Genomic DNA, 23303 nt, shown 5'->3' with positions numbered 1-23303 from the left:
GACTCTAATAGTGACCGAAACGAATGACTGTAGACTCTTACAGTGACTGAAACAGTGAAACAGGAGATTGTGCGCGTGTCTGGGGCTTTGAGTCGACCGTTTCAGATTAATCCATATAAACGTATATCGATCATCTCCTACAGGAAATATTAAGTACTACGTAGGAGATGCTAAGTCCTACGTAGGAGATACTAAGTCCTACGTAGGAGATACTAAGTCCTACGTAGGAGATACTAAGTCCTACGTAGGAGATACTAAGTCCTACGTAGGAGATACTAAGTCCTACGTAGGAGATACTAAGTCCTACGTAGGAGATACTAAGTCCTACGTAGGAGATACTAAAGTCCTACGTAGGAGATACTAAGTCCTACGTAGGAGATACTAAGTCCTACGTAGGAGATACTAAGTCCTACGTAGGAGATACTAAGTCCTACGTAGGAGATACTAAGTCCTACGTAGGAGATACTAAGTCCTACGTAGGAGATACTAAGTCCTACGTAGGAGATACTAAGTCCTACGTAGGAGATACTAAGTCCTACGTAGGAGATACTAAGTCCCTACGTAGGAGATACTAAGTCCTACGTAGGAGATACTAAGTCCCTACGTAGGAGATACTAAGTCCTACGTAGGAGATACTAAGTCCTACGTAGGAGATATAAGTCCTACGTAGGGAGATACTAAGTCCTACGTAGGAGATACTAAGTCCTACGTAGGAGATACTAAGTCCTACGTAGGAGATACTAAGTCCTACGTGGGAGATACTAAGTCCTACGTAGGAGATACTAAGTCCTACGTAGGAGATACTAAGTCCTACGTAGGAGATACTAAGTCCCTACGTAGGAGATACTAAGTCCTACGTAGGAGATACTAAGTCCTACGTAGGAGATACTAAGTCCTACGTAGGAGATACTAAGTCCTACGTAGGAGATACTAAGTCCCTACGTAGGAGATACTAAGTCCTACGTAGGAGATACTAAGTCCTACGTAGGAGATACTAAGTCCCTACGGGAGATACTAAGTCCTACGTAGGAGATACTAAGTCCTACGTAGGAGATACTAAGTCCTACGTAGGAGATACTAAGTCCTACGTAGGAGATACTAAGTCCTACGTAGGAGATACTAAGTCCTACGTAGGAGATACTAAGTCCTACGTAGGAGATACTAAGTCCTACGTAGGAGATACTAAGTCCTACGTAGGAGATACTAAGTCCCACGTAGGAGATACTAAGTCCTACGTAGGAGATACTAAGTCCTACGTAGGAGATACTAAGTCCTACGTAGGAGATACTAAGTCCTACGTAGGAGATACTAAGTCCTACGTAGGAGATACTAAGTCCTACGTAGGAGATACTAAGTCCTACGTAGGAGATACTAAGTCCTACGTAGGAGATACTAAGTCCTACGTAGGAGATACTAAGTCCTACGTAGGAGATACCCTACGTAGGAGATACTAAGTCCTACGTAGGAGATAGTAAGTCCTACGTAGGAGATACTAAGTCCTACGTAGGAGATACTAAGTCCTACGTAGGAGATAGTAAGTCCTACGTAGGAGATAGTAAGACCAAAAAAAAATTTCAGCGTGGCCCTACTACGCTTCCGTAAATATGGAATCCTCGTCGGATTTCGCTGATCAACCATGCAGGCCTTGTCTCTTAGCATTAGTATAACTCGTTTGGAGGGCACACAATATTTAATATAATGTACGAGTGCTAATGTTAGGGCGTTACCAGCTTTGCTGACCGACGTGCAGTTCTGCTTGTATACTAAAACAAGTGCAAGTTAAATAAATACATCTGAAAAGTAACAAACTCACGTGGTCACAGATATCGCCGCTAAAGTCTTAAACGTTTTCTACGGTTTCGCAGTCAGCCGATATTGGAGCAATATGTGATGCCTGTATAATAACATTACCTCAATCTACACTCGCGTGTATATCGTGCTGGTTGTGGACATTGATTTTCAACAAATCCTCGTTTAGGTTTCCAACGAGAACCACATTCATTGGTGAGTGGTCACATAAGTCCAACATGATACACGTCAACGGGCGATATGTAATGCACGAAGCCACATTAATTTGAAGGAGCTTATTTGAAACCACTTTCTTTCATAATTGTGTTCAGCTCTCCCAGTGTTAAACATGTCTTTTTAAAAAGTGGTTCGAGGCTAGTCCGATCTTGGTCACATGTTCCAACATATCGTTTTGGTTTCGTTTAAACTGTATCTGACCTTAAACTCCCGTGTGTCGTGATTGGAAGAGTATTGGGCTGCACCCTTCGGTGACTCGCCCCTTCCCACTGATTTGCTGTTTGTCATATAACTGTCTTCGGTCTTTACTTTTCATAGCCTACGGTCAAACGCCTTTCTGTCCCATGCCTAACGGTTATTACTCTAGAGTAAACTGCAAATCTAATCTGATGCAATTCCTTAATGTCTTAGGGGTGCATTATTATCTTATGATTCACAGTTTAACATTCCCTGTAGTAGAATGAACTGGTCCATTCCCTGTAGTAGAATGAACTGGTCCGGGGTTTTGTTCAATATCACCTCACAACATTGTTAATAATAGTTGGATTTCAACGATGTTAGCTCACTTACATCCTGCGTGAAGTATACACACACTCCGTTAACAATACAGAGCAGTCAACCGATATCAGCTTCTGTGTATCTGCATTTAGGATAAACTATACCCGGATAACGCGGAGGGGACAGTATGCGATTGCGGTAAGCAGGGCTGTATACGTATTTGATACCATTTGTTTGTTGTTAAACGACATACTCGTTGATGTGTGTTTAGCCGCCTTTTAATTTATTAAATACACATGGAAAACATCGCAACCCCTGGATCAGCGAGCTTGGCCACCCGATCTCGTTAGTCGCCTCTTACGACAAGCAGGGGTTGCTGAAGACCAATTCTAACTGGGATCTTCACGGGTAAGGGTATGAGAGGTAAGGGTAGTGGTTACAGCGTTCGCTCGTCATGCCGAAGAAACCCGGGTTCGATTCCCCACATGTGTACAATGTGTGAAGCCCATTTCTGGTGTCCCCCGCCATGATATTGCTGGAATATTGCTGGAATATTGATAAAGGCGACGCAAAACTGAACTCCCTCATAGCAAAAATAACCTGGTGGAAAGCGGACTGAAACTTAAGTTTCCACCTAGAATCCAGTGAGTTTCCGTTCTTTTACATTGAGTTTCCGCAATAACGGAAACTTACAATTACCCACTTTCTAAGGGTTTCTGCACGGTTTCCGTTACCCACACTCCAACAGGTTTCCGCAAGGTATCCGTTACCCACACTCCAACAAGTTTCCGTTGAGTTTCAGTTAACTTTGAATCCATCAGGTTTCCGCAAGGTTTCAGTTATTAATAAGACTCCAACAGGTTTCCGCAGAGTTTCAGTTACCAACAATCCGACATAGTTTCCGCATAGTTTCAGTTACCAACAATCCGACATAGTTTCCGCATAGTTTCAGTTACCAACAATCCGACATAGTTTCCGCGTAGATTCAGTTACCAACAATCCGACATAGTTTCCGCATAGTTTCAGTTACCGGTTTCAATTTCAGGTTCACAGGTTTTCATTAGCGCTTCAAAGAGCCAAATTTAACCATTCTTCTTTATTCATATCATAAACTCTTGTTGAAACAATGTAAGCAATTTGTTAAAGAAAAACTTTAAAGAAAAACAGAATAAATAATAAGATTCATGGTTTTATTTTCTCAACATGAATATGAATTAGCATTTCAGGCAAATAAAGATCATACATATAACTAGTAATATAAAAAAGCACTAAAAAACATTTTGGCATAACTCAATCCAGTTTAAGAAATCATGTATCATTTATAACAAAGTAGTAATTTTTCATCAGTTAAACTTTCATTCACTTATTATCTTGAAATAGCATGTTAGATATGAGATTTATTTCAAAAATCATGCTAATGGTGAAAAATAACAATAACATACAACTTAACACAGTAATAAAACATACCTGCATAGGACATTTATTTGCACGCCTTGGCATTCAGCCACACACTCTGTCACAACTATCGCCAAACATCCACTATGATATACATCATATAATAACACAACATACAGCTTACAATACAAAAATAAAATAAAATAAAAATTACATTATGAAATTGAAAATAAATTCAATTATATTGCAAGAGTTGGTCAGTTAGCCCAGTAAGGGGCATCCCTGGGCGGAGATCCCTCCGGTTGGTTGGATGCCTCATCCTCGTCCTCACGTTGGCCATGACGAGAGCAGTGGAGGTGTAGATCCTTTCCAAGTTCAGTGTCGTCGTGTATGCCATAGCTTGCTGGACTCCCAGACAAAGGAGACGGAATGCTACTAATTGACGTCATCTTCGTCACTCACGACTGGTGATGTCATGTCTATGGTGAGTGTTGTCGCTACCTTTTCTTTCGTCTATCTGGCCAATCGATAGATGCAAGTCTGTTTAGGCGTTGTGCAAGTTTCTGAAAATGGCAGATAATAACGAATTACTAGGTTATTTTGATAAATTACACAAACATCAATCAACAAGAAACTGAAAATGCCAGGGATGATTTAAAATGAGTAATCCAAAAGGAAGTTTGAATAAAAGAGAATTGAACAATCACACTTTGCACTAGTTTTCTCAAAACTTAAATTATGCAATTCATCACACTTCATTGACCGAATGAAATATCTTATTTTCTAAAGAGGACACACAATCTATGCTCTGAAGTTACATGCTTCCCAGAACAGAGGTAGTAATAGGTTATATATATATATCTGAACATTTATTGCATTTTCTACATAGTAATAATGGTACTAGTAATAGATTTTCATCAAATTGCTATATTCAATCTCTTACAGTTCGTATTGAGCCCATTTCTGGTGTCCCCCGCCGTGATGTTGCTGGAATATTGCTAAAAGCGGCGTAAAACCAAACTCAGTCAGTCAGTCAGTCGTATTGTTGAAGGCACAAGTATATTCACCCAGTAGTGACTGTATGTTTACACCATTTAGTCTCTGAGGTGTATTTAGAAGTTAATAATACAAGACATGAATGTTTACGGATGTCAACGTCTTTATTATGTGAAAACACAATGTTTCGGAGTGAATGCTTACACCTGACGAAGGGGTAAGCATTCACTCTGAAACATGTTTTCACATAATAAAGGAGTTGACATCCATAAACCTTGTCTCTACACTATTAATTGGAAATTATTTACTATTTATAATGAAAGTCACTACAGATAGGTCAAAATTACCTTCACATGTTCCTGCTGACCATCCTTGGTCATTCATTATACAGTCTCCAGACTCATCATCAGCTTTGCTGAAAGTGAACAGCCTGACATAAACATCCTGATGAATGGAGTTTAGTTATCTCATGTGACATAACCTTGGAGTAATTACGGTATTGTAAAATCAAGGGGTCAGTTTGACTGCAATTTCACACAGGTGTGAAGTTAAGATTTATTTGGTCCAATTTGAAATCATGATTAAGTTACCGGTTATTCAAATCCATTTGCAAATGTAACTTTAGTATGGTTCATTTTGTGAAAATGTATATAGGTAAGCATTATAATAAAATATTCAAAGTGAAATTATGTCTATATTTCGTAGTACCATAAACACATACCTTCAGTAAGAGAGGGTGATCTTTTCCTCCAGGAGTAGTCGTGACACATGTTTCCTCACAACAGCCTAAATGAATAAAACAAATCCATTAATATATAATCTATTTGCTATATTTTTCAAAATTGTAGTATATTTTTAGATAGACTTATTTTACTTCACCATCGTTTGAAAATAGTTCGAGCAAAACTGCTTATACAGTCATGCCACTTAAATATACGTCAGTCGGCAAAAATCTCATAGACTTGCATGCTATTTTAGTGTAGCTGTGTAATTTTCATTAATTCAGTTTTTCATATTTGGCTATCAAATTTTGCAGGTTGTTAGGAAATCATCTTGGTCACAGATACATAATTTTCCGCATTGTAGTTACATGAGAAACATATATATAACATTGTGTATTCTTTCCCCATAGACCGCCATGTTAAAAATTGCCATAACCATGACACGCACTGAATTGAAAATAAAACGGAAATTATGTCTTTGTAGCTGAGATGATTCATGACCCATGTGCAAAATATGAACAATATCAGACGGATATTGAATAAATTCAAGAATATGTCTAGCTGCACCAAATTAACATGTAAGTCGAATAATGCATAGTGACGAATACCTGGTTTAAACATATTTATTTCCAAAAGAGGAACCGGATTGGTAAACAAGCAGTATGGTGCTTATATGAATACCGCTCCGGAATACAGATATATTATAGATATAATAATCGTACGGAGAAAAACATGATATTAACAAACGATAAACAATAGCTTTCTGGAAATGTAACAATCATAAACTGTAACATGCCACTTTTAACGTTAGAACCATTAGTGTCGGAAAATGCTTAATAGTAAGTGCAATTTCGTTTATATATTACAACTCAAATCTGCCTGACAGTACAATGAAAGAATGGATAGATTCTAATAATTCAAGATTACCTTTAGTAGATCCATGAGAGTGGCCGTATAGTATTGATTTGATGTCATATCCTTTAGTATAGAAGTGCATTTTATGTCTTATGTCAGTGTAATTAACGCAAGAAAAGAAATAGTGAATTGGATCTTCATAACAGTAGCCACAAGAACAAGAGGGATTTGAAGATATAAATCGTTGATATTTATGTGCTTTCAAATCGCTGCAACCGAGCCTGAGGTGTGAATGGATAATCTGACAGAATCTTGTTCCAAAGCTTAAATTGAAGTAATTTTGACTATTATTATTATTTGACCCATTAATCTACCCAAAGTAGCCGTTTCTCTATAATCGGTAGACAAACAATTCCACAATCTTACTGTATCTGGGAGAAATGACTTAGCATAACTTGCACTTTTACTATCGATAGTTTGGAGCTTCAAGCGGTCTCGGAAAATGTAGCTTGTTGTGTCAGATACCTTAGGAGGGACGAGATCGCTCAGATATTTTGGAGTAAAATTATTAACCATCTTATAGAAAAAAGTTAGTTTTTGGATGTATCTTCGAGTACATAGTGGTTGGAAGTTTGTCTCATCATAAATTTTGTTGTGACTCGTGCCGCGAACAGCACCGCAAATAGTTCTAAGTGCATCAAGATTAAGTTTTTCCAGTGTTAGTGCTTGCTGTTTGGTACAATTGTCCCAGATGTGACAACAATAGTCGAAAATAGGTAAGATATATTGTTTGTACATTGTTTGTAAGGTTCTACGTGAGAGACGATATTTAAAACCTCTAAGACAGTTTACCATGGGTGCAACCTTTTTAGCGATACAGTTAACATGATCAGTCCAGGAACAATCGTGCTGTAAAGTAAGTCCCAAATGTTTATGGCTATTAACGTCATTAATAATACCATCCTTCATTGTTAAGTTTCGTTTTGGGCTGGGCTGAACTTTACGAGAGAATTGTATAGAATCTGTTTTATTAGGATTAAATGTAACTTGCCATTTGTAGATCATTATTAAGAGACAGAGCAGTTTCATAAGGATCATTCATTATGGCATAAAGTGATGTGTCATCTGCGAAGAGACGGATATTGCTGTTTATTCCTTCAACGATGTCGTTGATATAAACTATAAACAATAATGGTCCTAAGACAGAGCCTTGGGGAACCCCGGCTAGGATTGATCTTTGATCAGACGCGTAATCATTAATAACAACTCGCTGAACTCTATTGTCTAGATAACTCTCAAACCATTTCAACAAGTTACCCCCGATACCATAACGTCTTAGCTTATGTATAATACCTTTATGCCAGACCTTGTCAAAAGCCTTACTTACGTCACAAAATACATCCCTAATTTCCTTACCGCTATCTAATGCACCCGCTATAAAGTCATACAGGTACGTTAGTTGATTAACCGTTGAATCGCCTGGCATGAAACCGGATTGTAAGTTTGTAAGCATTTCATTATCCCTAAAATAATTAAATACATGTTTAAAAATGCATTTTTCGAAAATCTTTGCTACACAACTTGTTAGTGCGACAGGTCGATAGTTAGAGCATTCATTTGTACTGCCTTTTTTGTGTATAGGAACAACTGATGCCTCCTTCCAGATATCAGGAAACACTGTATTCTTTAATGATAGATTAAAAACTTCAGATAAGGGAACTGCTAATTGTCTAGCATTCATTTTCAGAAATTTATTGCCTATACCATCTGGGCCTATTGCTTTAATGATATCATCAGAGGAGAGAATATCATGGATTTCTTGCGGACTGAGTGTTAAGTCACATAATGGGTTATCTACCTCTAAACAAATTTCAGGAATATCCCTATTAGGAGCAGCTACTCTTGCCTGGTCTGCAAAGAAATCATTCATAATGTTTGCTATATCAGCACTATCATCGTATAGTTTATCGTTTTGGTTTATCGTTTTGGATTATCGAAGGAAAAGTATTAATATTAGTGGTGTGTTTACTTTTTATATAATTCTTAACTAAACGCCACCATGTTTTTGTACCATGTTCATTATTTATTTGTTCATCAATTTTATTCATGTACATCTTCTTTGCATTTCTTACCGCGGATATAACTTTATTTCTACTCAATCTAAAAAAGTGCCCAGTCAGATGATGAGTTACGCCTTTTTGCGATTTTATGATGGCGATTGCGTTTACGAATCAATTTACGTACCTCACTATTCATCCAGGGGGCGTCCCGGGGCCTTATCGTAACGACCTTATTTGGAATATAACTATCGCATAATTTAAGAATTGCACCAGTCAAATCGCTTGCGATTCGGTTAATATTTTCAGAGGCAAAGATAGCATGCCAATCAAGAGTATATAAGGCATTTTTTAATACCGTCAAAATCAGCTAGAGTATAATTATATATTTTTCTCTTGTAATTAATCGATTTTGCAATCGACTCATTATGGTGACATATACAGGGCAATGATCGCTACATACAGGATCTAAAACACCCGATTTTAGTACAGTGCTAACACTTGAAACAAAAATAAGATCAATTAATGTACTAGAACTGGGTGTAATCCTTGTAGGTTCAGTTATAAGTTGTGTTAGTCCAAATAGCAGTTGTAATTGATTAATTTTATAACTTGTGTCTGCAAGTAAATTAATATTAAAGTCACCAACTACTATTGTGTCCATATTAAGAACAACAGCGTTATTGATAGAATCTTCGATTAAATCCCAGTAAGCTTCTGTTTTGTCTGCCCGATAGAACGTTCCTATTAATTAATTCCGTTTTTTTACATCTTACTTTTATCCACATCGCCTAAAGCCCGGCTAAAGTTAAATTCTCCATATATTCAAAACTCATTTTACAGTGTACCTGCGACACCCCCGCCCCTGCTCTGTCTATCATTTCTGAGAGGTGAATGGAAACCCGGAATTAAAATATCATTACTACTAATACCATCATGTAACCCTGTCTCAGTAAGACATATGACGTCGTAGGATCCGAACTCTGCCTCAAGTATGTCAATTTCATCTTTAAGGCTACGCACATTTAAGTGTATTATGTTTAGTTCATTATTTTTAGTTGGACCTGGGTGAGGATGAATATCACCGCAAATCAGAGAATAAGAGACGCTACCAAGGTGACTTTGGCATTGTATAGGCAAAGAAGTAGTAAAGAATAGGAAACATTTTTAAGCTTATTGGCAGATTTGTTTTGAATATGACAAACAAAAGAACCCACCACTTGTCTGTACTGTACAATATCAATCATTGTCGAATAAGTTAATCATAATAGCTTGGGTGGGTTCTCTTGTGAGAAAATAGAACTGATCTAATTTCCGACATACAACTGAAAAGCAGTTTAATTGTGTATTTAAAGCTATTGATTTGTTAAGAGAAAAAGGCAAACATATCTGTTTGCTAATGAGTAGATAACTTGAACAATGTATCTCTCTGACAGAAATCCGAGTAGATAATCCGACTAAGGTAAGAAAATCTAAATAAACGAAAAATAAAATCAGGTTACAGGTAGAATCTTTCATCTGTAACAGAAAAAGGAACAGTGGAAAATGGAACAAAAAACATCTGTTTACTGAACCTGTATGGTGACCCGTCTTAATCTCGGCTTTGCATGCAGCTCAGGATGCACGAGCGTCTGTTACGTAAGACAAATGTGGAGGACGGATAATACCTGACAAAATATGTTTAGAGAGAGAGATAGCGGAATGAGATAAGTATGCAAGGGATATCAAACAACTGTTGAAGTAAGTTACTCTTTATGAAAATTGACAGCTATGCATAGAAGTAGTATAACTGGATTGAATACAGAATGACAAATTAATCCTTGGAAAGATTCATAACATTTACTCATACATGCACACACACATATGCACACATGCACATAGATACCCACATCTATACATACATACGCGCATACATACATACACGCGCGCGCACGCACACACACCTGCGAATATATACATGCATACACACACATATACATATCTGTCATATCAAGCAGCTCATCCTATGCACATAGTTACCAGACCGTTACCCTTTTGTACCTCCATGTGTAAACAACAGATAACCAACAATATAAGACACTCAGCATACATTAAACAAACTCATGGTTCCATGGACAACCTCGCACAATACACAGTACTGCAATAATGTCACACGCTTTGGTGACGTTATAGATCAATACACGTGTGGTAAGACATGATATGTTCGTAAATTCATATCACTTTATTGAGGTCTTCAGAACCTGCAATTCAAAACACATAAAACACATGTCGCAGACGCACAGGACACTGAGGTATGGTAACACTTTGTCAGAGGGCGTAAACGCTGATATCTCATGACCCAGTTTTGATATCAAACGCTGCACGTGGAAAACATGAGAAGCATCTTGTCTGTAACTCGGCGAGGACGTGAACGGTTGTACTGACGTAACACATGACAACCAGATGATATCATGACACCGGTCGGGAGACAAACATTGTACGTAAACACATTTTCAGCACAGAATAAGCTGAAGACACTCATATACTGTATAGAAACGCTTCATCAGCGAGTGAAAACATTGCTAACTGCACGTGGGAATAATGCAAAGCATCTTGACTGCGTGTAGGCGAAGACGTTGGGCTTGTTGCGTTAAAATAAAACATGACAAATTGTTACCCATTTTGAAATGATCATGATACATGCTGATCATAGATCATGTCAACGTTGCATGCACTAACAAACTAGATGCATGCTGAGGCAAAGCACCACATATATGTTAACTATACAAAGTAGCACGGAATCTCTTGTGCCAATGAGCGTTTATTTTATGATTTCACGACCTTCTCTTGGCTAAGACTAATAGTTGTCAGAAGTTTCGTGGAATCGCAGGCTTCCTTGTACTGAGTGGGGTTTGCGACCTTTCTCACCCTGCCATCTTTGAGCTTTATCAAGATGACCCCTCCTGTGACCCAGGAAGATTCAAACTTGCGGTCATTAACCATTTGACGAATACCTATGGCCAGTGGCTGTAATTCGACAGATTAGCTTGTTTACCAATCCGGATTTCTGTACGTAAAGTAAATAATAATTCATTAAACGTTATTTGACAACAAAATAACTTGGTCTTACCTGGCAGGGTCGTGATACTGCGAGTTTTTCGCAGCCATTTCCATCTTTCTTTTCCAGGTAGCGAATTCTCACTTCCAGTGCTTTGAGGGAAACTGAGGCGGCTGTGAAAATGGCGTCTCGCAAAGACTCACGGGAAAAACACTTTGTTGTTGTTTTTTAATCTAAATCTAACATTACAGTTTGACAATATCTTTCCGCGTTATACAACAAAATAAACATACACTATACACATAAAATGTCAGCTTTGTGTTTTTATAATGATTTAGGTAGTCTCGCGTGGACGTCATCCGGTCGCCATTGTTTTATTTGTTTACATTGCCGACATCAAAGGGGACCGTGAAAGGTGGAAATGAGCAGATTGAATGTGAGTACCCAAAGTGACAACAGTGGGCTGTTATGGGCTTAAGGGTCTTTTCATCGCATTATGGGCACTAATTGCTCCTCCTCAGTGTCAAGCATCAAGATATAGGCCTAGAGATAATTAGCAGTGAATAAATCTGAATACATATTCACGTTACTTTAAAAGTCCTGATCGAGCTTCATGAGGCCTACTCATGAGAACTTGTGTTAGTGGCAAATAGGTGATTTTTCAAAACCCTGTCAGGAGTAGGCAATATACGAAAATATTTCTGCTGGACGTAAAACTTCATCATGTAAGTAACTTACCAATTGAGCTCAAAACATGCAAGTGTATTAGACATGCTTATATCATGATCATTCTTTTCAGTTCTAAACCTAGGTCTACGTATACTATTCCCATGTATTATAAGTTTACTTATCTAATTTTGCAGTATATATTACTAGTTTATATGTAATGTCAGCTCGATATATCTAAGTGAGTGAGTTTAGTATTACGCCGCACTCAGCAATATTCCAGCTATATGGCGGTATTTATCCAATTATACCAGTTCATCTTTTTTATCATTTTATAACCATTAAAACAATTATTACATATACTTTACACTCATAGCTTTGTGTAATATTTTGTGTAATCAATTATTAAACCTCTTAGCCTTACAATGCATTGACACAAGTCACGTATAACATTTCTAAAAGAATCATTGTTTCAATTATTTGATTTACAGATACGTATTGTGGATCCACTGACTTGTTCGAGATTGACAAGAGGCTTGGCAATCATTTATAGTTACACCATACCATGCTCCTAATTTCATTAAAGGAAATCTTAAAACAATATTTTTTATTCATCAGCATTTAGTCAAAAACAACACTAAATAGATACATATACACGTAATAAATTTCTTTATCTTTGTGAAAAATATAATCACTCAAAATGTAACAGTGCGTGGATTCCAGTGTATAATCATAAGTTGATATGTTTTTCAGTTCAAAGAAAAAGACCCAGTTTTCTGTCCGCACTGCCAGTCGTTTGTTTCAAGGAAACAAGGAATCCGTCTGGAATGGACGGCAGTTTCTCATCAGGTTAGTCGTCAAAGATACTTCACTTCACAGGTTTCACTTAAGGATTTCAGTTTGATCTGTCCCTTTGCTATCAATCATATATCAATAATGAATATATTTAATTATTGTATATCAGATATGTAACTGTAACTGAAAGTGAATAAGTTGTTACACATTTTACCGTTTTTTAAATTAAAGTAAAGGTCACTTTAAAAAATAATATTTTATGTTATTATATTGCTGTGAATGTTTCCTTAGAGGGTTGATAAAACTAAGAAATACCCACGATTTTTCATTCATGGGAAATGTTAGGTTTTGTATACTTTTCTCAGCTGAGTTGGTCATTTCAATTTGAATAAGATCACACATATATATAATCAGGTGTTACATTCAGTGTTTAAACATGATTCGTATCTATTTAAAATATGTATGCACCGTTTTACCTATGCTTAGATTTCAATTGGCGATTTGGTAGTAGATGTTACCTTGAATATGAGTACAGTAACAGTAATAAATATTACCACAATTTGCTTCAGAATACTGGGTTGGCTACTATTTTCTGGTACCAATCAATCAAATAAGTGACATGTCCAATGGAAGAGGGGCGGTGGGGTAGCCTAGTGGTTAAAGCGTTGGCTCGTCACGCCGAAGACCCGGGTTCGAATCCCCACATGGGTACAATGTGTGAAGCCCATTTCTGGTGTCCCCCGCCGTGATGTTGCTGGAATATTGCTAAAAGCGGCGTAAAACCAAACTCAGTCAGTCAGTCCAATGGAAGATATACAATATACATGTATACTACAGATCTTTCCTTTGTGATTGTGAAAAAAATCTTTTGGTTACATCTACAAATTAGTCGTTTAAATTTTATAATTTCATTGTGATCAGATGTTTTTGAATATGTATACATGTGTTACTTTGGCTGTATTTGTAGTTTTACTAAGCATTTTATGTATTGTATTTGCAGGATGATGCAGAGTCTGTGTGGGATGATGAGGATGGCAACGATGTTGTGCCAGACATCAACCAGGACTCTTCATATTCACCCACAGATCTTAAGTAGAGCATACATCATCTGTTTGCGGTTGTGGACTGGTTCAAGCCTTGTTGTAATCAACTTGGATATATTTCCCCTTTCTCTGTGTGGCAAAACAAATGTCTCAACTCAGGCTCTGCTTCATATGTACCAGATCAGAGGATTGCTGTCTGCTCAGTATGCTTCATGATTGTCAGCAAGTTGCCAAGTCTTTATTATGTGAGATTGTCAGTGTGTATATGCTAAGATACATTGAGGCAGCTTCAAATGTACACTTCATGTATATGTATATGGGCCCATGACCTTTCATACAATAAACATTTGAATTTGAATTTGAAATCTGTTTAATAAATACCACAGCAAATATGTTATGCCTGCACTAGTAGACCTCATTTCATCATATGCATAAAATGTTGTAGGGTTTTGACATATTTGTATTTGCATATTCATACAGAAGTTGTTCTCGAATGCTGATTCCCTCTTGATGTGGCCATACAAACATACGCACGCACGCACGCACACATACATACATTGTTGAGTTCTGTTGAAATGTGAGCTATTCAAAATAATGAAAGAGATGAATCATAACAGTGACTGTGTTACTGTGTTTGTTGTTTTTCGTGTAAAATATATTAAATGGTACATTCACAAGTATGCAGAATGTGAGTGAGTGAGTCACAAAGTCACATCGGCAGCCATATCGTGACTATGAAAGTCGTAAATTTGTAAATGTGTACATGAAATAAAAACAAACTTATATACTTACCTGTCTTCAAAGGACAGTAAAATAACTAGTCTATCACAAATGTACACTAAAAACTGGCATGTAACCATAAACACTTTAACGGTACAGTATAAAAATGGGCTATGAATTGCCAACACCTGAAGGTTGATCAACATACTAGGGACTACGGCACATACAGTACTTTTGCTTCGTGCATGGACCCTAGCTGGATTCTGTATATAGAAATTATCTTGCAAATGTAACAGTAAGGAAATATAGTCACCCAATGGAACAGCACAAAGCTAAGTTTGCCATTTCATCTAAGCTGAAATCAAGAGAAACCTAGCGGAAACCTACATTACCCAGTATCCCATAGGTTTCCGCAATAGCGGAAACTAAGTCATTTTGCTATGAATGTTTCAGCGAACTGAAACTAAATGGAAACGCATAATGATAGTTTCAGTTGTAGAAACTTGACGGAAACCTAGATTTGTTAGTTTCAGTTTTGTAAACTATGCGGAAACTCGCATTGTCTGTTTCTGGATACAGAAATCTAGCGGAAACCTACATTACCCAGTATCCATTAGGTTTCCGCAAGAACAGAAACTAAGTTATTTTTGCTGTGCCTAACTCACTGTAAGTCTAAGACACTGTCTGTGCAAGTTTGATGTTTTTATATACTTGTATGTTTTCAGTGTTCGTTTGCATTTTCACTTTTTGTTCACTTTTTGTTCACTTTTGTAACAAACACCCTACCATCTGGAGTCTGGAATAATCATGTTTAACTTCTTGGATTCAAGTTGCTTACTCACGAGTCCGTGGAGATGTCTTCGTTACGTCCTTACTTATGAGACCGCCTCCGTGGTGTAGTGGTTAGAGCCATGATAAGGCATCGGGTGGTAAGGCTCGCTGACTTGGTTGACACATGTCAACGTATCCCAGTTGCGTAGAATGATGCTCATGCTGTTGACCACTGCATTGTCTTGTCCTGGATTTACAGACCGCCGCCATATAGCTGGAATGTTGTTGAGTGAGGCGTAAACAACAAACCAACGACAAATATTTGTGACATTGCTGTCTTTAGTGCTACACTTGACACAAAAAGCATGTATAATTACATTATCCAGAGGGAAAAGACCTTTAACGATATCTGTTTCATTCCAGCTACACGTCCGCCATGTTGCAACAAAGGACTTTCGTCAAACTAGCGATGGCACTTTCAGTACTGGCCATCATCGGTTTCTTCACCACTAGGATTCCCATGGCTAACCTAACCAATTCCAGGTCAGCTGCATATGAACGGTCAGTATTCCAAGGTGGATTCATGGCAGCCGACCAAGGTGGTTTCATGGCAGCCGACCGGTTAAGAAAACAGAGGAATAAGCTGTCGGAGATACTGAACACTGCGAGGAGAGAACTGGCGATTATGAGTTGTAAAATGATCGAAATGACTACAAAATCCAATACGGTAAGGATATGCTTTCTTGCAAATGTTTCGGTAACGTTTATCTACGAAGGCTATTCATGTCTGCAATGAATGAAAGCGGCTAAACACTGTGAATTGCAATAAGAAATCGTTCCTAAAATCAAAGCCGATTGTACAATTCATACTGCATCATGGGTATGTGGTTTTGAATCGCTACAGCCTATTGATGATACCCGAGGTTCGCCAAAAGGTGAGCCTGTTGTGCCCCATCGGTTTCTCCCATCAGAAGCACATGCCCTTGGGAGAACAGGTCTCAGAGACCTTTACCTACTTTTGTTAAATGTTTAATGCAACATACGGCCATATTTGAGCTATATGACACCTGTCTGTAAATATTCCGGTCGGGACCAGATAATCCAGTGATTGACATCAGGAGCATCGATCTACGCGAATTGGAAAACAATGTCAGACGATCCCGTTAGACTCCTCTCACAACAGGCGTGTTTCACCTGCTTGAAATCATCAAGCAGACTTTTGTTGACAAACAAAATCTCGCGAGTATATCACGATATATTACGACAACCTGTTGCGACTTTTGGTAAACACCGGTGTAGCAGGCTCAAATCAATCCCTTGACAATTTAGGGTGATTTGAACTGGTGACTGAGTTGACCTTCTACACCAGTTCGTACTGAATGTTTCCAGGTTGATCAGCATCATTCCCCAGTCCGTGGGTTGCAGCCCACATCAAGCAGAGACAAAATGATAACACTGAAATTCCTCGTTTAAACACCCAACTCGCTCATTCACATAATGGATTATGGTCCGTATTTCCAAAGACGTCAATGTGTCAGAAAATGTAAGTGATAGTCAATGAATATTTTGTGTACCAATAACTTAAGCTTTGTTTATTCCTCTCCAACAGTCTTCTGTTGCTGTTACTGGCGGGTGGTGCAAACACTCAAGTTCATCCACAGGTGGGCAGCATCTGTTTGACAAACCTCTGGCAGGCTACCTTGCACTTTTCTTTCAAAACCAAACAGTTGCGAGTTTCGGGGATGGTCCGGGCGACTACAAGAAGTTTCTGGACTCGACCAATCGACTTCGTGCATACGATGCTTTTGATGGCGCCCCCTATGGGCGGGAAACAAGCGGTGGAGTAGTTCAGTTTGCTGATCTAACGGTTCCCCTGTACGGACTTCCGCTGTACGACTGGATCATAAGTCTGGAGGTGGCAGAACATATTCCAAGTAAGTCTGAAGACGTCTACATTGACAACATCGTGCGTCACGCAAAGAAAGGCATAGTACTGAGCTGGGCAGTGCCTGGTCAAGGAGGTCTTCAACACATAAACAACAGACCCTTGGCGTATGTACAGAATCTTTTATCGAGCAAAGGATTTGATACTGATATTGTGGCGAGCAAGCAACTTCAAGAAAAGGCAACCTTTCCATGGCTGAAGAAAAATGTTTATGTCTACAGGAGGAGGTTTAACAGTGTGGCCGATCCAATAGATACATAAATGCTTGATGTTTTCGAATTCCGGAACAACAGTGGTAAAATGGGTAACGTGTACAAAGTGTGCTATATTTTGTTTCGAGGAATGTAAGATCAATAAACTGAACTACTTACATGTTCGGGTCTTGTCTGACGCCAGCTAGGCTGTGGTAGCCGCTGCAAGCACCATTGTCATAATGCAATGCTGCACATGATCTATAGTACTCGGTCTGTATTGGCTAATTGCTGCATTCCGGTACTTTTTAGTATCGTCCGATAACACTGAAGTGTTCGGTAAGATAAATGTGTTCACTGGTCCCTCGGTGCCCATGGGTTGTGTATGTTAATGTTCCTTGGGGCTCATCAAACATAAACAGAGGATATATCAACCTATGTCCCACTAGTGAGCAACTAGTCATAATGCAACATTCACGTTGTACTTCCCTTATCATAAAGACGACCCGTTCTCCTTTACCATACTCTACCTATCTTTTATAAAGAAAACAATTTACATACCCGCTGTTCTACACATTTTCTTTTCATGAAACCGTGAAGATCCAGGTAAGAATTCGTCTTCAGCAACCCATGCTTGTCGTAAGAGGCGACTAACGGAATCGGGTGGTCAGGCTCGCTGACTTGGTTGACACATATCATCGTATCCCAATTTCGTAGATCGATGTTCATGCTGCTGATAACTGGATTGTGTTGTCCAGACTCGATTATTTACAGACCGCCGCCTAATGTGAGTGCGGCGTTATGCAACAAACCAACCAACCATAGAATAATATCCAATAACATACAATCTCTTTCGATTCCTGCAAGCATCGTACAGTCTTAGCCTACAGGCAACAATGAATGAATGAATGAATCAATCAATGTGCTTAATTTCCTCCATTAAGACGGAGAGTACAATATACGATCTTTTTCTGCAGGCAACATACAATCTCCTCCTGCAAGCACAATAGTCTTTTCCTGCAGGCATAGTCTTTTCCTGCAGGCAACATACAACCTCTTCCTACACGCAACATACAATCTTTTATTGCAGGCAACATTCTCTTCCTACAGACAACATACAATCTATTCCTACACGCAACATACAATCTTTTATTAAACAAAAGTAGACTGATGGAGTCACGTACAATGGACGAGGTATGAGAAACGTTCCTTAGAGCCAGAGAAATATCAGTTTTTACTGGCAAACAAAACTATCACTTTATCCTGTAGTCACCAGATACATGTACCAATTATCATCAGTAGCCCAACAAACTGGGCTTCGGACAAGTTATAGGTCCACGTTGACAATGAAGGAATCCCCTAGAATTCTCACATTTGATAAGATAATCCTTTCGTAAACATTTCGTCATTATGGGAATAATGGTGCTTGTTTCTTTCCAACGCTAAAACTGGTAAGTATGGGAATGTCTAAGAGAGAAATATTACAGATTTGCTCGTGCTCAAATATTAAATAACAATTTTCTTTGGTGAAATACCCTTTATAGCACATCCAACCTTATCTATGCATTCGGTGTTGTCTCCATGTTTGAAATTTGTTCGTGGTTATTCATTTGATCTCTTGGATAACGATTATTGAAGATTTTAACAAATTTAGTAAATATGCACATCTCGAAAGCCAAAAAAGGCAACTATCACGCGTGTCTTAAAACAAACCGGATTTCTACAATAAAAGGCATCAGTATTTTGAAGAAGAGATTTGTGTATATATGTTAACTTGGTCTCGTCGCTATATGGCTGAAATTATGTAACACTGAATTTTCACTCACTCACTCACTCACTCAGTCACTCACTCAGTCACCCTGGTGGAAGAGTTCCGATAATTATGTGGTGTAATCGCGACACTGTAATTAGCTGAACAAGTTAATGCGGTGTCTTTCACTTTATCATACATACTTGGTGTATGAGCAGTAAGGAGAAGAAAAGCTTAACATGGAGCAAGCCTTATATGAAAGACAAGAATTATTATTGGGAATCGCTGAACCCATCATTATAACGGGGTCCTCGTAAAGTACGTCATATTCTGTCTTGAGGTGACCCGTGAAGGTCCGGGTTAGAATATTGATGTTCAGTAACCCATGCTTGTGAGAGGCGACTAACGGGATCGGGTGGTCAGGCTCGCTGACTTGCTTGACACATGTCATCGGTTCCCAATTGCGCAGAACTATGCTCATGCTGTTGATCACTGGATTGTCTGGTCCACACTCGATTATTTACAGACCGCCGCCATATAGCTAGAATATTGCTGAGTGCGGCGTAAAACTCACTCACTCTTTCTCTAGGTATTTGTCTTAACATGACCATATTTTAGGCAAGCAATAAAACTGTTTGGACCAACATATGGCCAAAAGGACACCAATGTCGCTCCTATGTTTTCTGCTACTGGTGCGGTAGGGGTAGTTTGTGGTTAAAAGAGTTTGCTCGTCACGCCGGAGACCTGGGTTCGATTCCCCACATGGCAACAATGTGCGATGCCCATTTCTGGTGTCCCCCGTCGTGATATTGCTGGAATTTTGCTCAAAACAGCGTAAAACCATGCTCACTCACTCACTACAGATAGTTAATTCCAGACCATCTTCGTTATTCCGGGTCAAGCCGAACGGCGACTAGTATAGGTGAGGTGAAAGTGGGTTTAACGTCGAGCTTAAGAATATTTCGCTCATATGACGACGTGCATGCGTGTGTATGTGTACGTGCGGCTGCTTGTACTAGCCCAGACTGAAGCTGGTTTTATAATCCTAGCCCACTGAGATACCATGCCGCAGTGAAGCATGAATACCCCACTCAGACACATCATACTGACTCCGAGCCGACCAGTCCTTGTTGTACCCAGTAATGCCGAGCGCCAGGCAGGGACCAACAAGTACCATATTTTAACGTCCTTTGGTATGACGCGGTCAGGGATCGAACCCGCGACCTTCCGCTCTCCGGACGGACGCTCTAACCACTACACCACGGAGGCAGTCCGACTAGTATAGACGGATTTCGAATGGCGTATAAACTTCAAGTTATAATTTTTGAAGTCCTAAAACAGATAAACTAGAATGACTTTGCAATATATCTCAAACTGACTACTTCGTGGAGAGTCATATCTTGAGAGGAAGATTTCATTGTGTTTTTATAGATTTTGCAAAGGAATTTGATACAATTATACAGTTTTATATGTTTGTCTAGAGGATGTTTAAATAACTGGTAAATCTTATAATATGTTAGTGTCCATGCATTCGAAGTTGGTAGTTTGTATTAGGACTCCAAATGGCCTCACTGATACTTTCATGTGTAATCAAAGTACCCCTCAATGCCCTATTCAAATTTCCAAATTATTCATTAGTTTTATCAACTGTTTTGTTTTCCATTCTAAAAGGTTTTGCTGGAAAAGGTGTTAATATCTATGTAAATGTTGGTAGTGTTTATGCATTAATGTTTACTGACGATGTGTCAGGAGTTGCAGATACTGCACTTCAGTTGCAGAAGAGGCTAAATGCATTTCTTTGAGTGGCTGTTCTACCAGCAAGTGGTCACCCCTCGTAAAAAATAGCGAAAAGTGACAACAAAATGATGATCGTTTGTTTAACAACTTTGTTATTCGGGTGTCCAAAATTATGAGACAAATCATCAGAGTTGGTCTGTCGATTTCATGTGACTGTGCAAAGTTTGATTTTGTTTCATTTATTAGATTTTGTGTTAGTGAGCAATTCATCGGTCTCAAATGAAGTCAAACGGACTGTACGTGTAGAATATACCTATCATTATCTATCTCTCCATATATAAAATCTCTTCTTGCAAAGTCCAGGTGCAACAATTTTGGGTTAGGCATAGAGGTGGGACATACCAATGGCTGACAGTCTGCTTTTACTGTAAACAAGGTAATATTAACTGTATTGAAGGTGAAACACATGTCCTCTTTGGTTGTAGATTGCATAATGATGCTAGAAATAGATTTATTACTCCATTTTTGTATAATACTGTCAGCAGACAAAACTTAATACACATCCTTAACAGTAAACATAGAAATATTATCATAAATGTTTGTAATTTTTAAAAATGTATGCATAACACTTGAGCGACAATTGTCAAAGCATAAACCTGTAACCTTTTATATGCGCTTGTTTCAACTTTGAAATTTATTTGTATCATGGGTTATTGGATTTATACTGAATAAAATGTCTGTCAGACAGTCTGTGTGTTTGTTATGAGTTAATGTATACGGTGTCTATCAGTTCTTTGTACAGTCATGTGACCCTGTAGCCATACACCTGACGAAATTATTTGAATGACTACGCAGAAGAAACATTTATGACGCAAGAACGTCACACTAAAACATCCCCAGTGAAGTGAAATGTACGCCCAATGTTAAAGATTTATTAAAGTTGATTGGTTTTATATGAACACATTGTTTTTAAGCGTAGCTATATACGAGGGTGCAAATATCTTGTATGTGAACAGCTGTGTTGTGGTGTAAAATTTGGTTAAATATTAGCTAATTTTCACTCAGTTTCATCATTTTAAGCCCATGACAATAATCTTTCCAACGTTACGAATTTGTTTTACAATACATCAGTTCATGTGTAAACAGTACCTTTAAACAGTATGGACAATTTTGCAAAATCTACTTTAGAAGAGTTGACTTAAGTAAGTGGCTACATTTACACTAGTGAGTCTAAACTTTTGATGGGGAGTATATGTTCCAGCCTCACGATTCCTTTTTTGTTTGACTTTTTATCTTGGTAAGTTGTTTGTTTGAGATAGGTGTAAGTCCGCTAGGATCCAACTTAGATACTATAGTGCATAAAAAAGCAAATTGAAACTACACTCGCTTGTTAAAGTGACTCCCATCGCACTCAGAAATACCCCAGCTGTATAGCGGCGTTCTGTAAATATTCTGGACCAGATAATTCAGTGATCAACAGCATGAGCATCGATCTACGTATAACTGGGATAGGATGATATGTGTCGGACTACCGGACTACCCGATCCCGTTAGTCCCGTCTTACAAGCATGGGTTGCTGAAGATCAATTCTAACACGAATCTTCACGGGTCTCAATGCAAATAAAAATCGGTATGTGAGAGATTCAAACGCTTACACGCTCGTTTGTTCACATAACTGCTCCACCATAAAGCTTGAATATTGCTGAGTGCGGCGTGAAACTAACTCACTCACATAACTGCTCCCATGCTTCCCAGTGTTCCGACAACCCTGAATAATATAATAATTAATTGTTCACGTCATTATTGCTGAAATATTGCCGATTTGACGTTAATTATTAACTCGCTCACTCCGACAACCCTGTTTGCTTGTTTGGTAGATTTTACGTGGGCTTTCCTCCATGATGCGAATGTCTGACGATCTACTTGGTTTTACAAGACTTAGTTAATTTCATTTTTATACACATTTGTTTTCAATTCAAATAAAAATGGGTCTGTTAGCTATGTTCATTGTAATATCAAAATGACGATATATATATTTCGCGATCTCAAGCAATCCCAAACACCATAACCAATGTAAGTACCCGGGAATATTTTTACAAA

The 23303-nt window shown here is 38.4% G+C and overlaps 1 protein-coding gene across 1 annotated transcript in view; it reads left to right on the top strand.

Moving 5' to 3' along the window:
- The window catches only part of LOC124283989, a 45053-nt gene extending 27156 nt beyond the window's left edge, over positions 1 to 17897 (top strand). The window contains exons 2-3 of the mRNA XM_046720036.1: positions 16004 to 16307; positions 17190 to 17897. Of these exons, the coding sequence (XP_046575992.1) occupies positions 16017 to 16307; positions 17190 to 17786 (888 nt within the window). The 5' untranslated portion in view covers positions 16004 to 16016 and the 3' untranslated portion in view covers positions 17787 to 17897. The remainder of the gene's footprint in view (positions 1 to 16003; positions 16308 to 17189) is intronic.
- Positions 17898 to 23303: the final 5406 nt, after the last annotated feature.

Source organism: Haliotis rubra, unplaced genomic scaffold (assembly GCF_003918875.1).
Source record: "Haliotis rubra isolate DU_JTF1 unplaced genomic scaffold, ASM391887v1 Scf1099, whole genome shotgun sequence".
Classification (NCBI taxonomy): domain Eukaryota; kingdom Metazoa; phylum Mollusca; class Gastropoda; order Lepetellida; family Haliotidae; genus Haliotis; species Haliotis rubra.
This window is presented reverse-complemented; position numbering and strand designations above follow the sequence as displayed.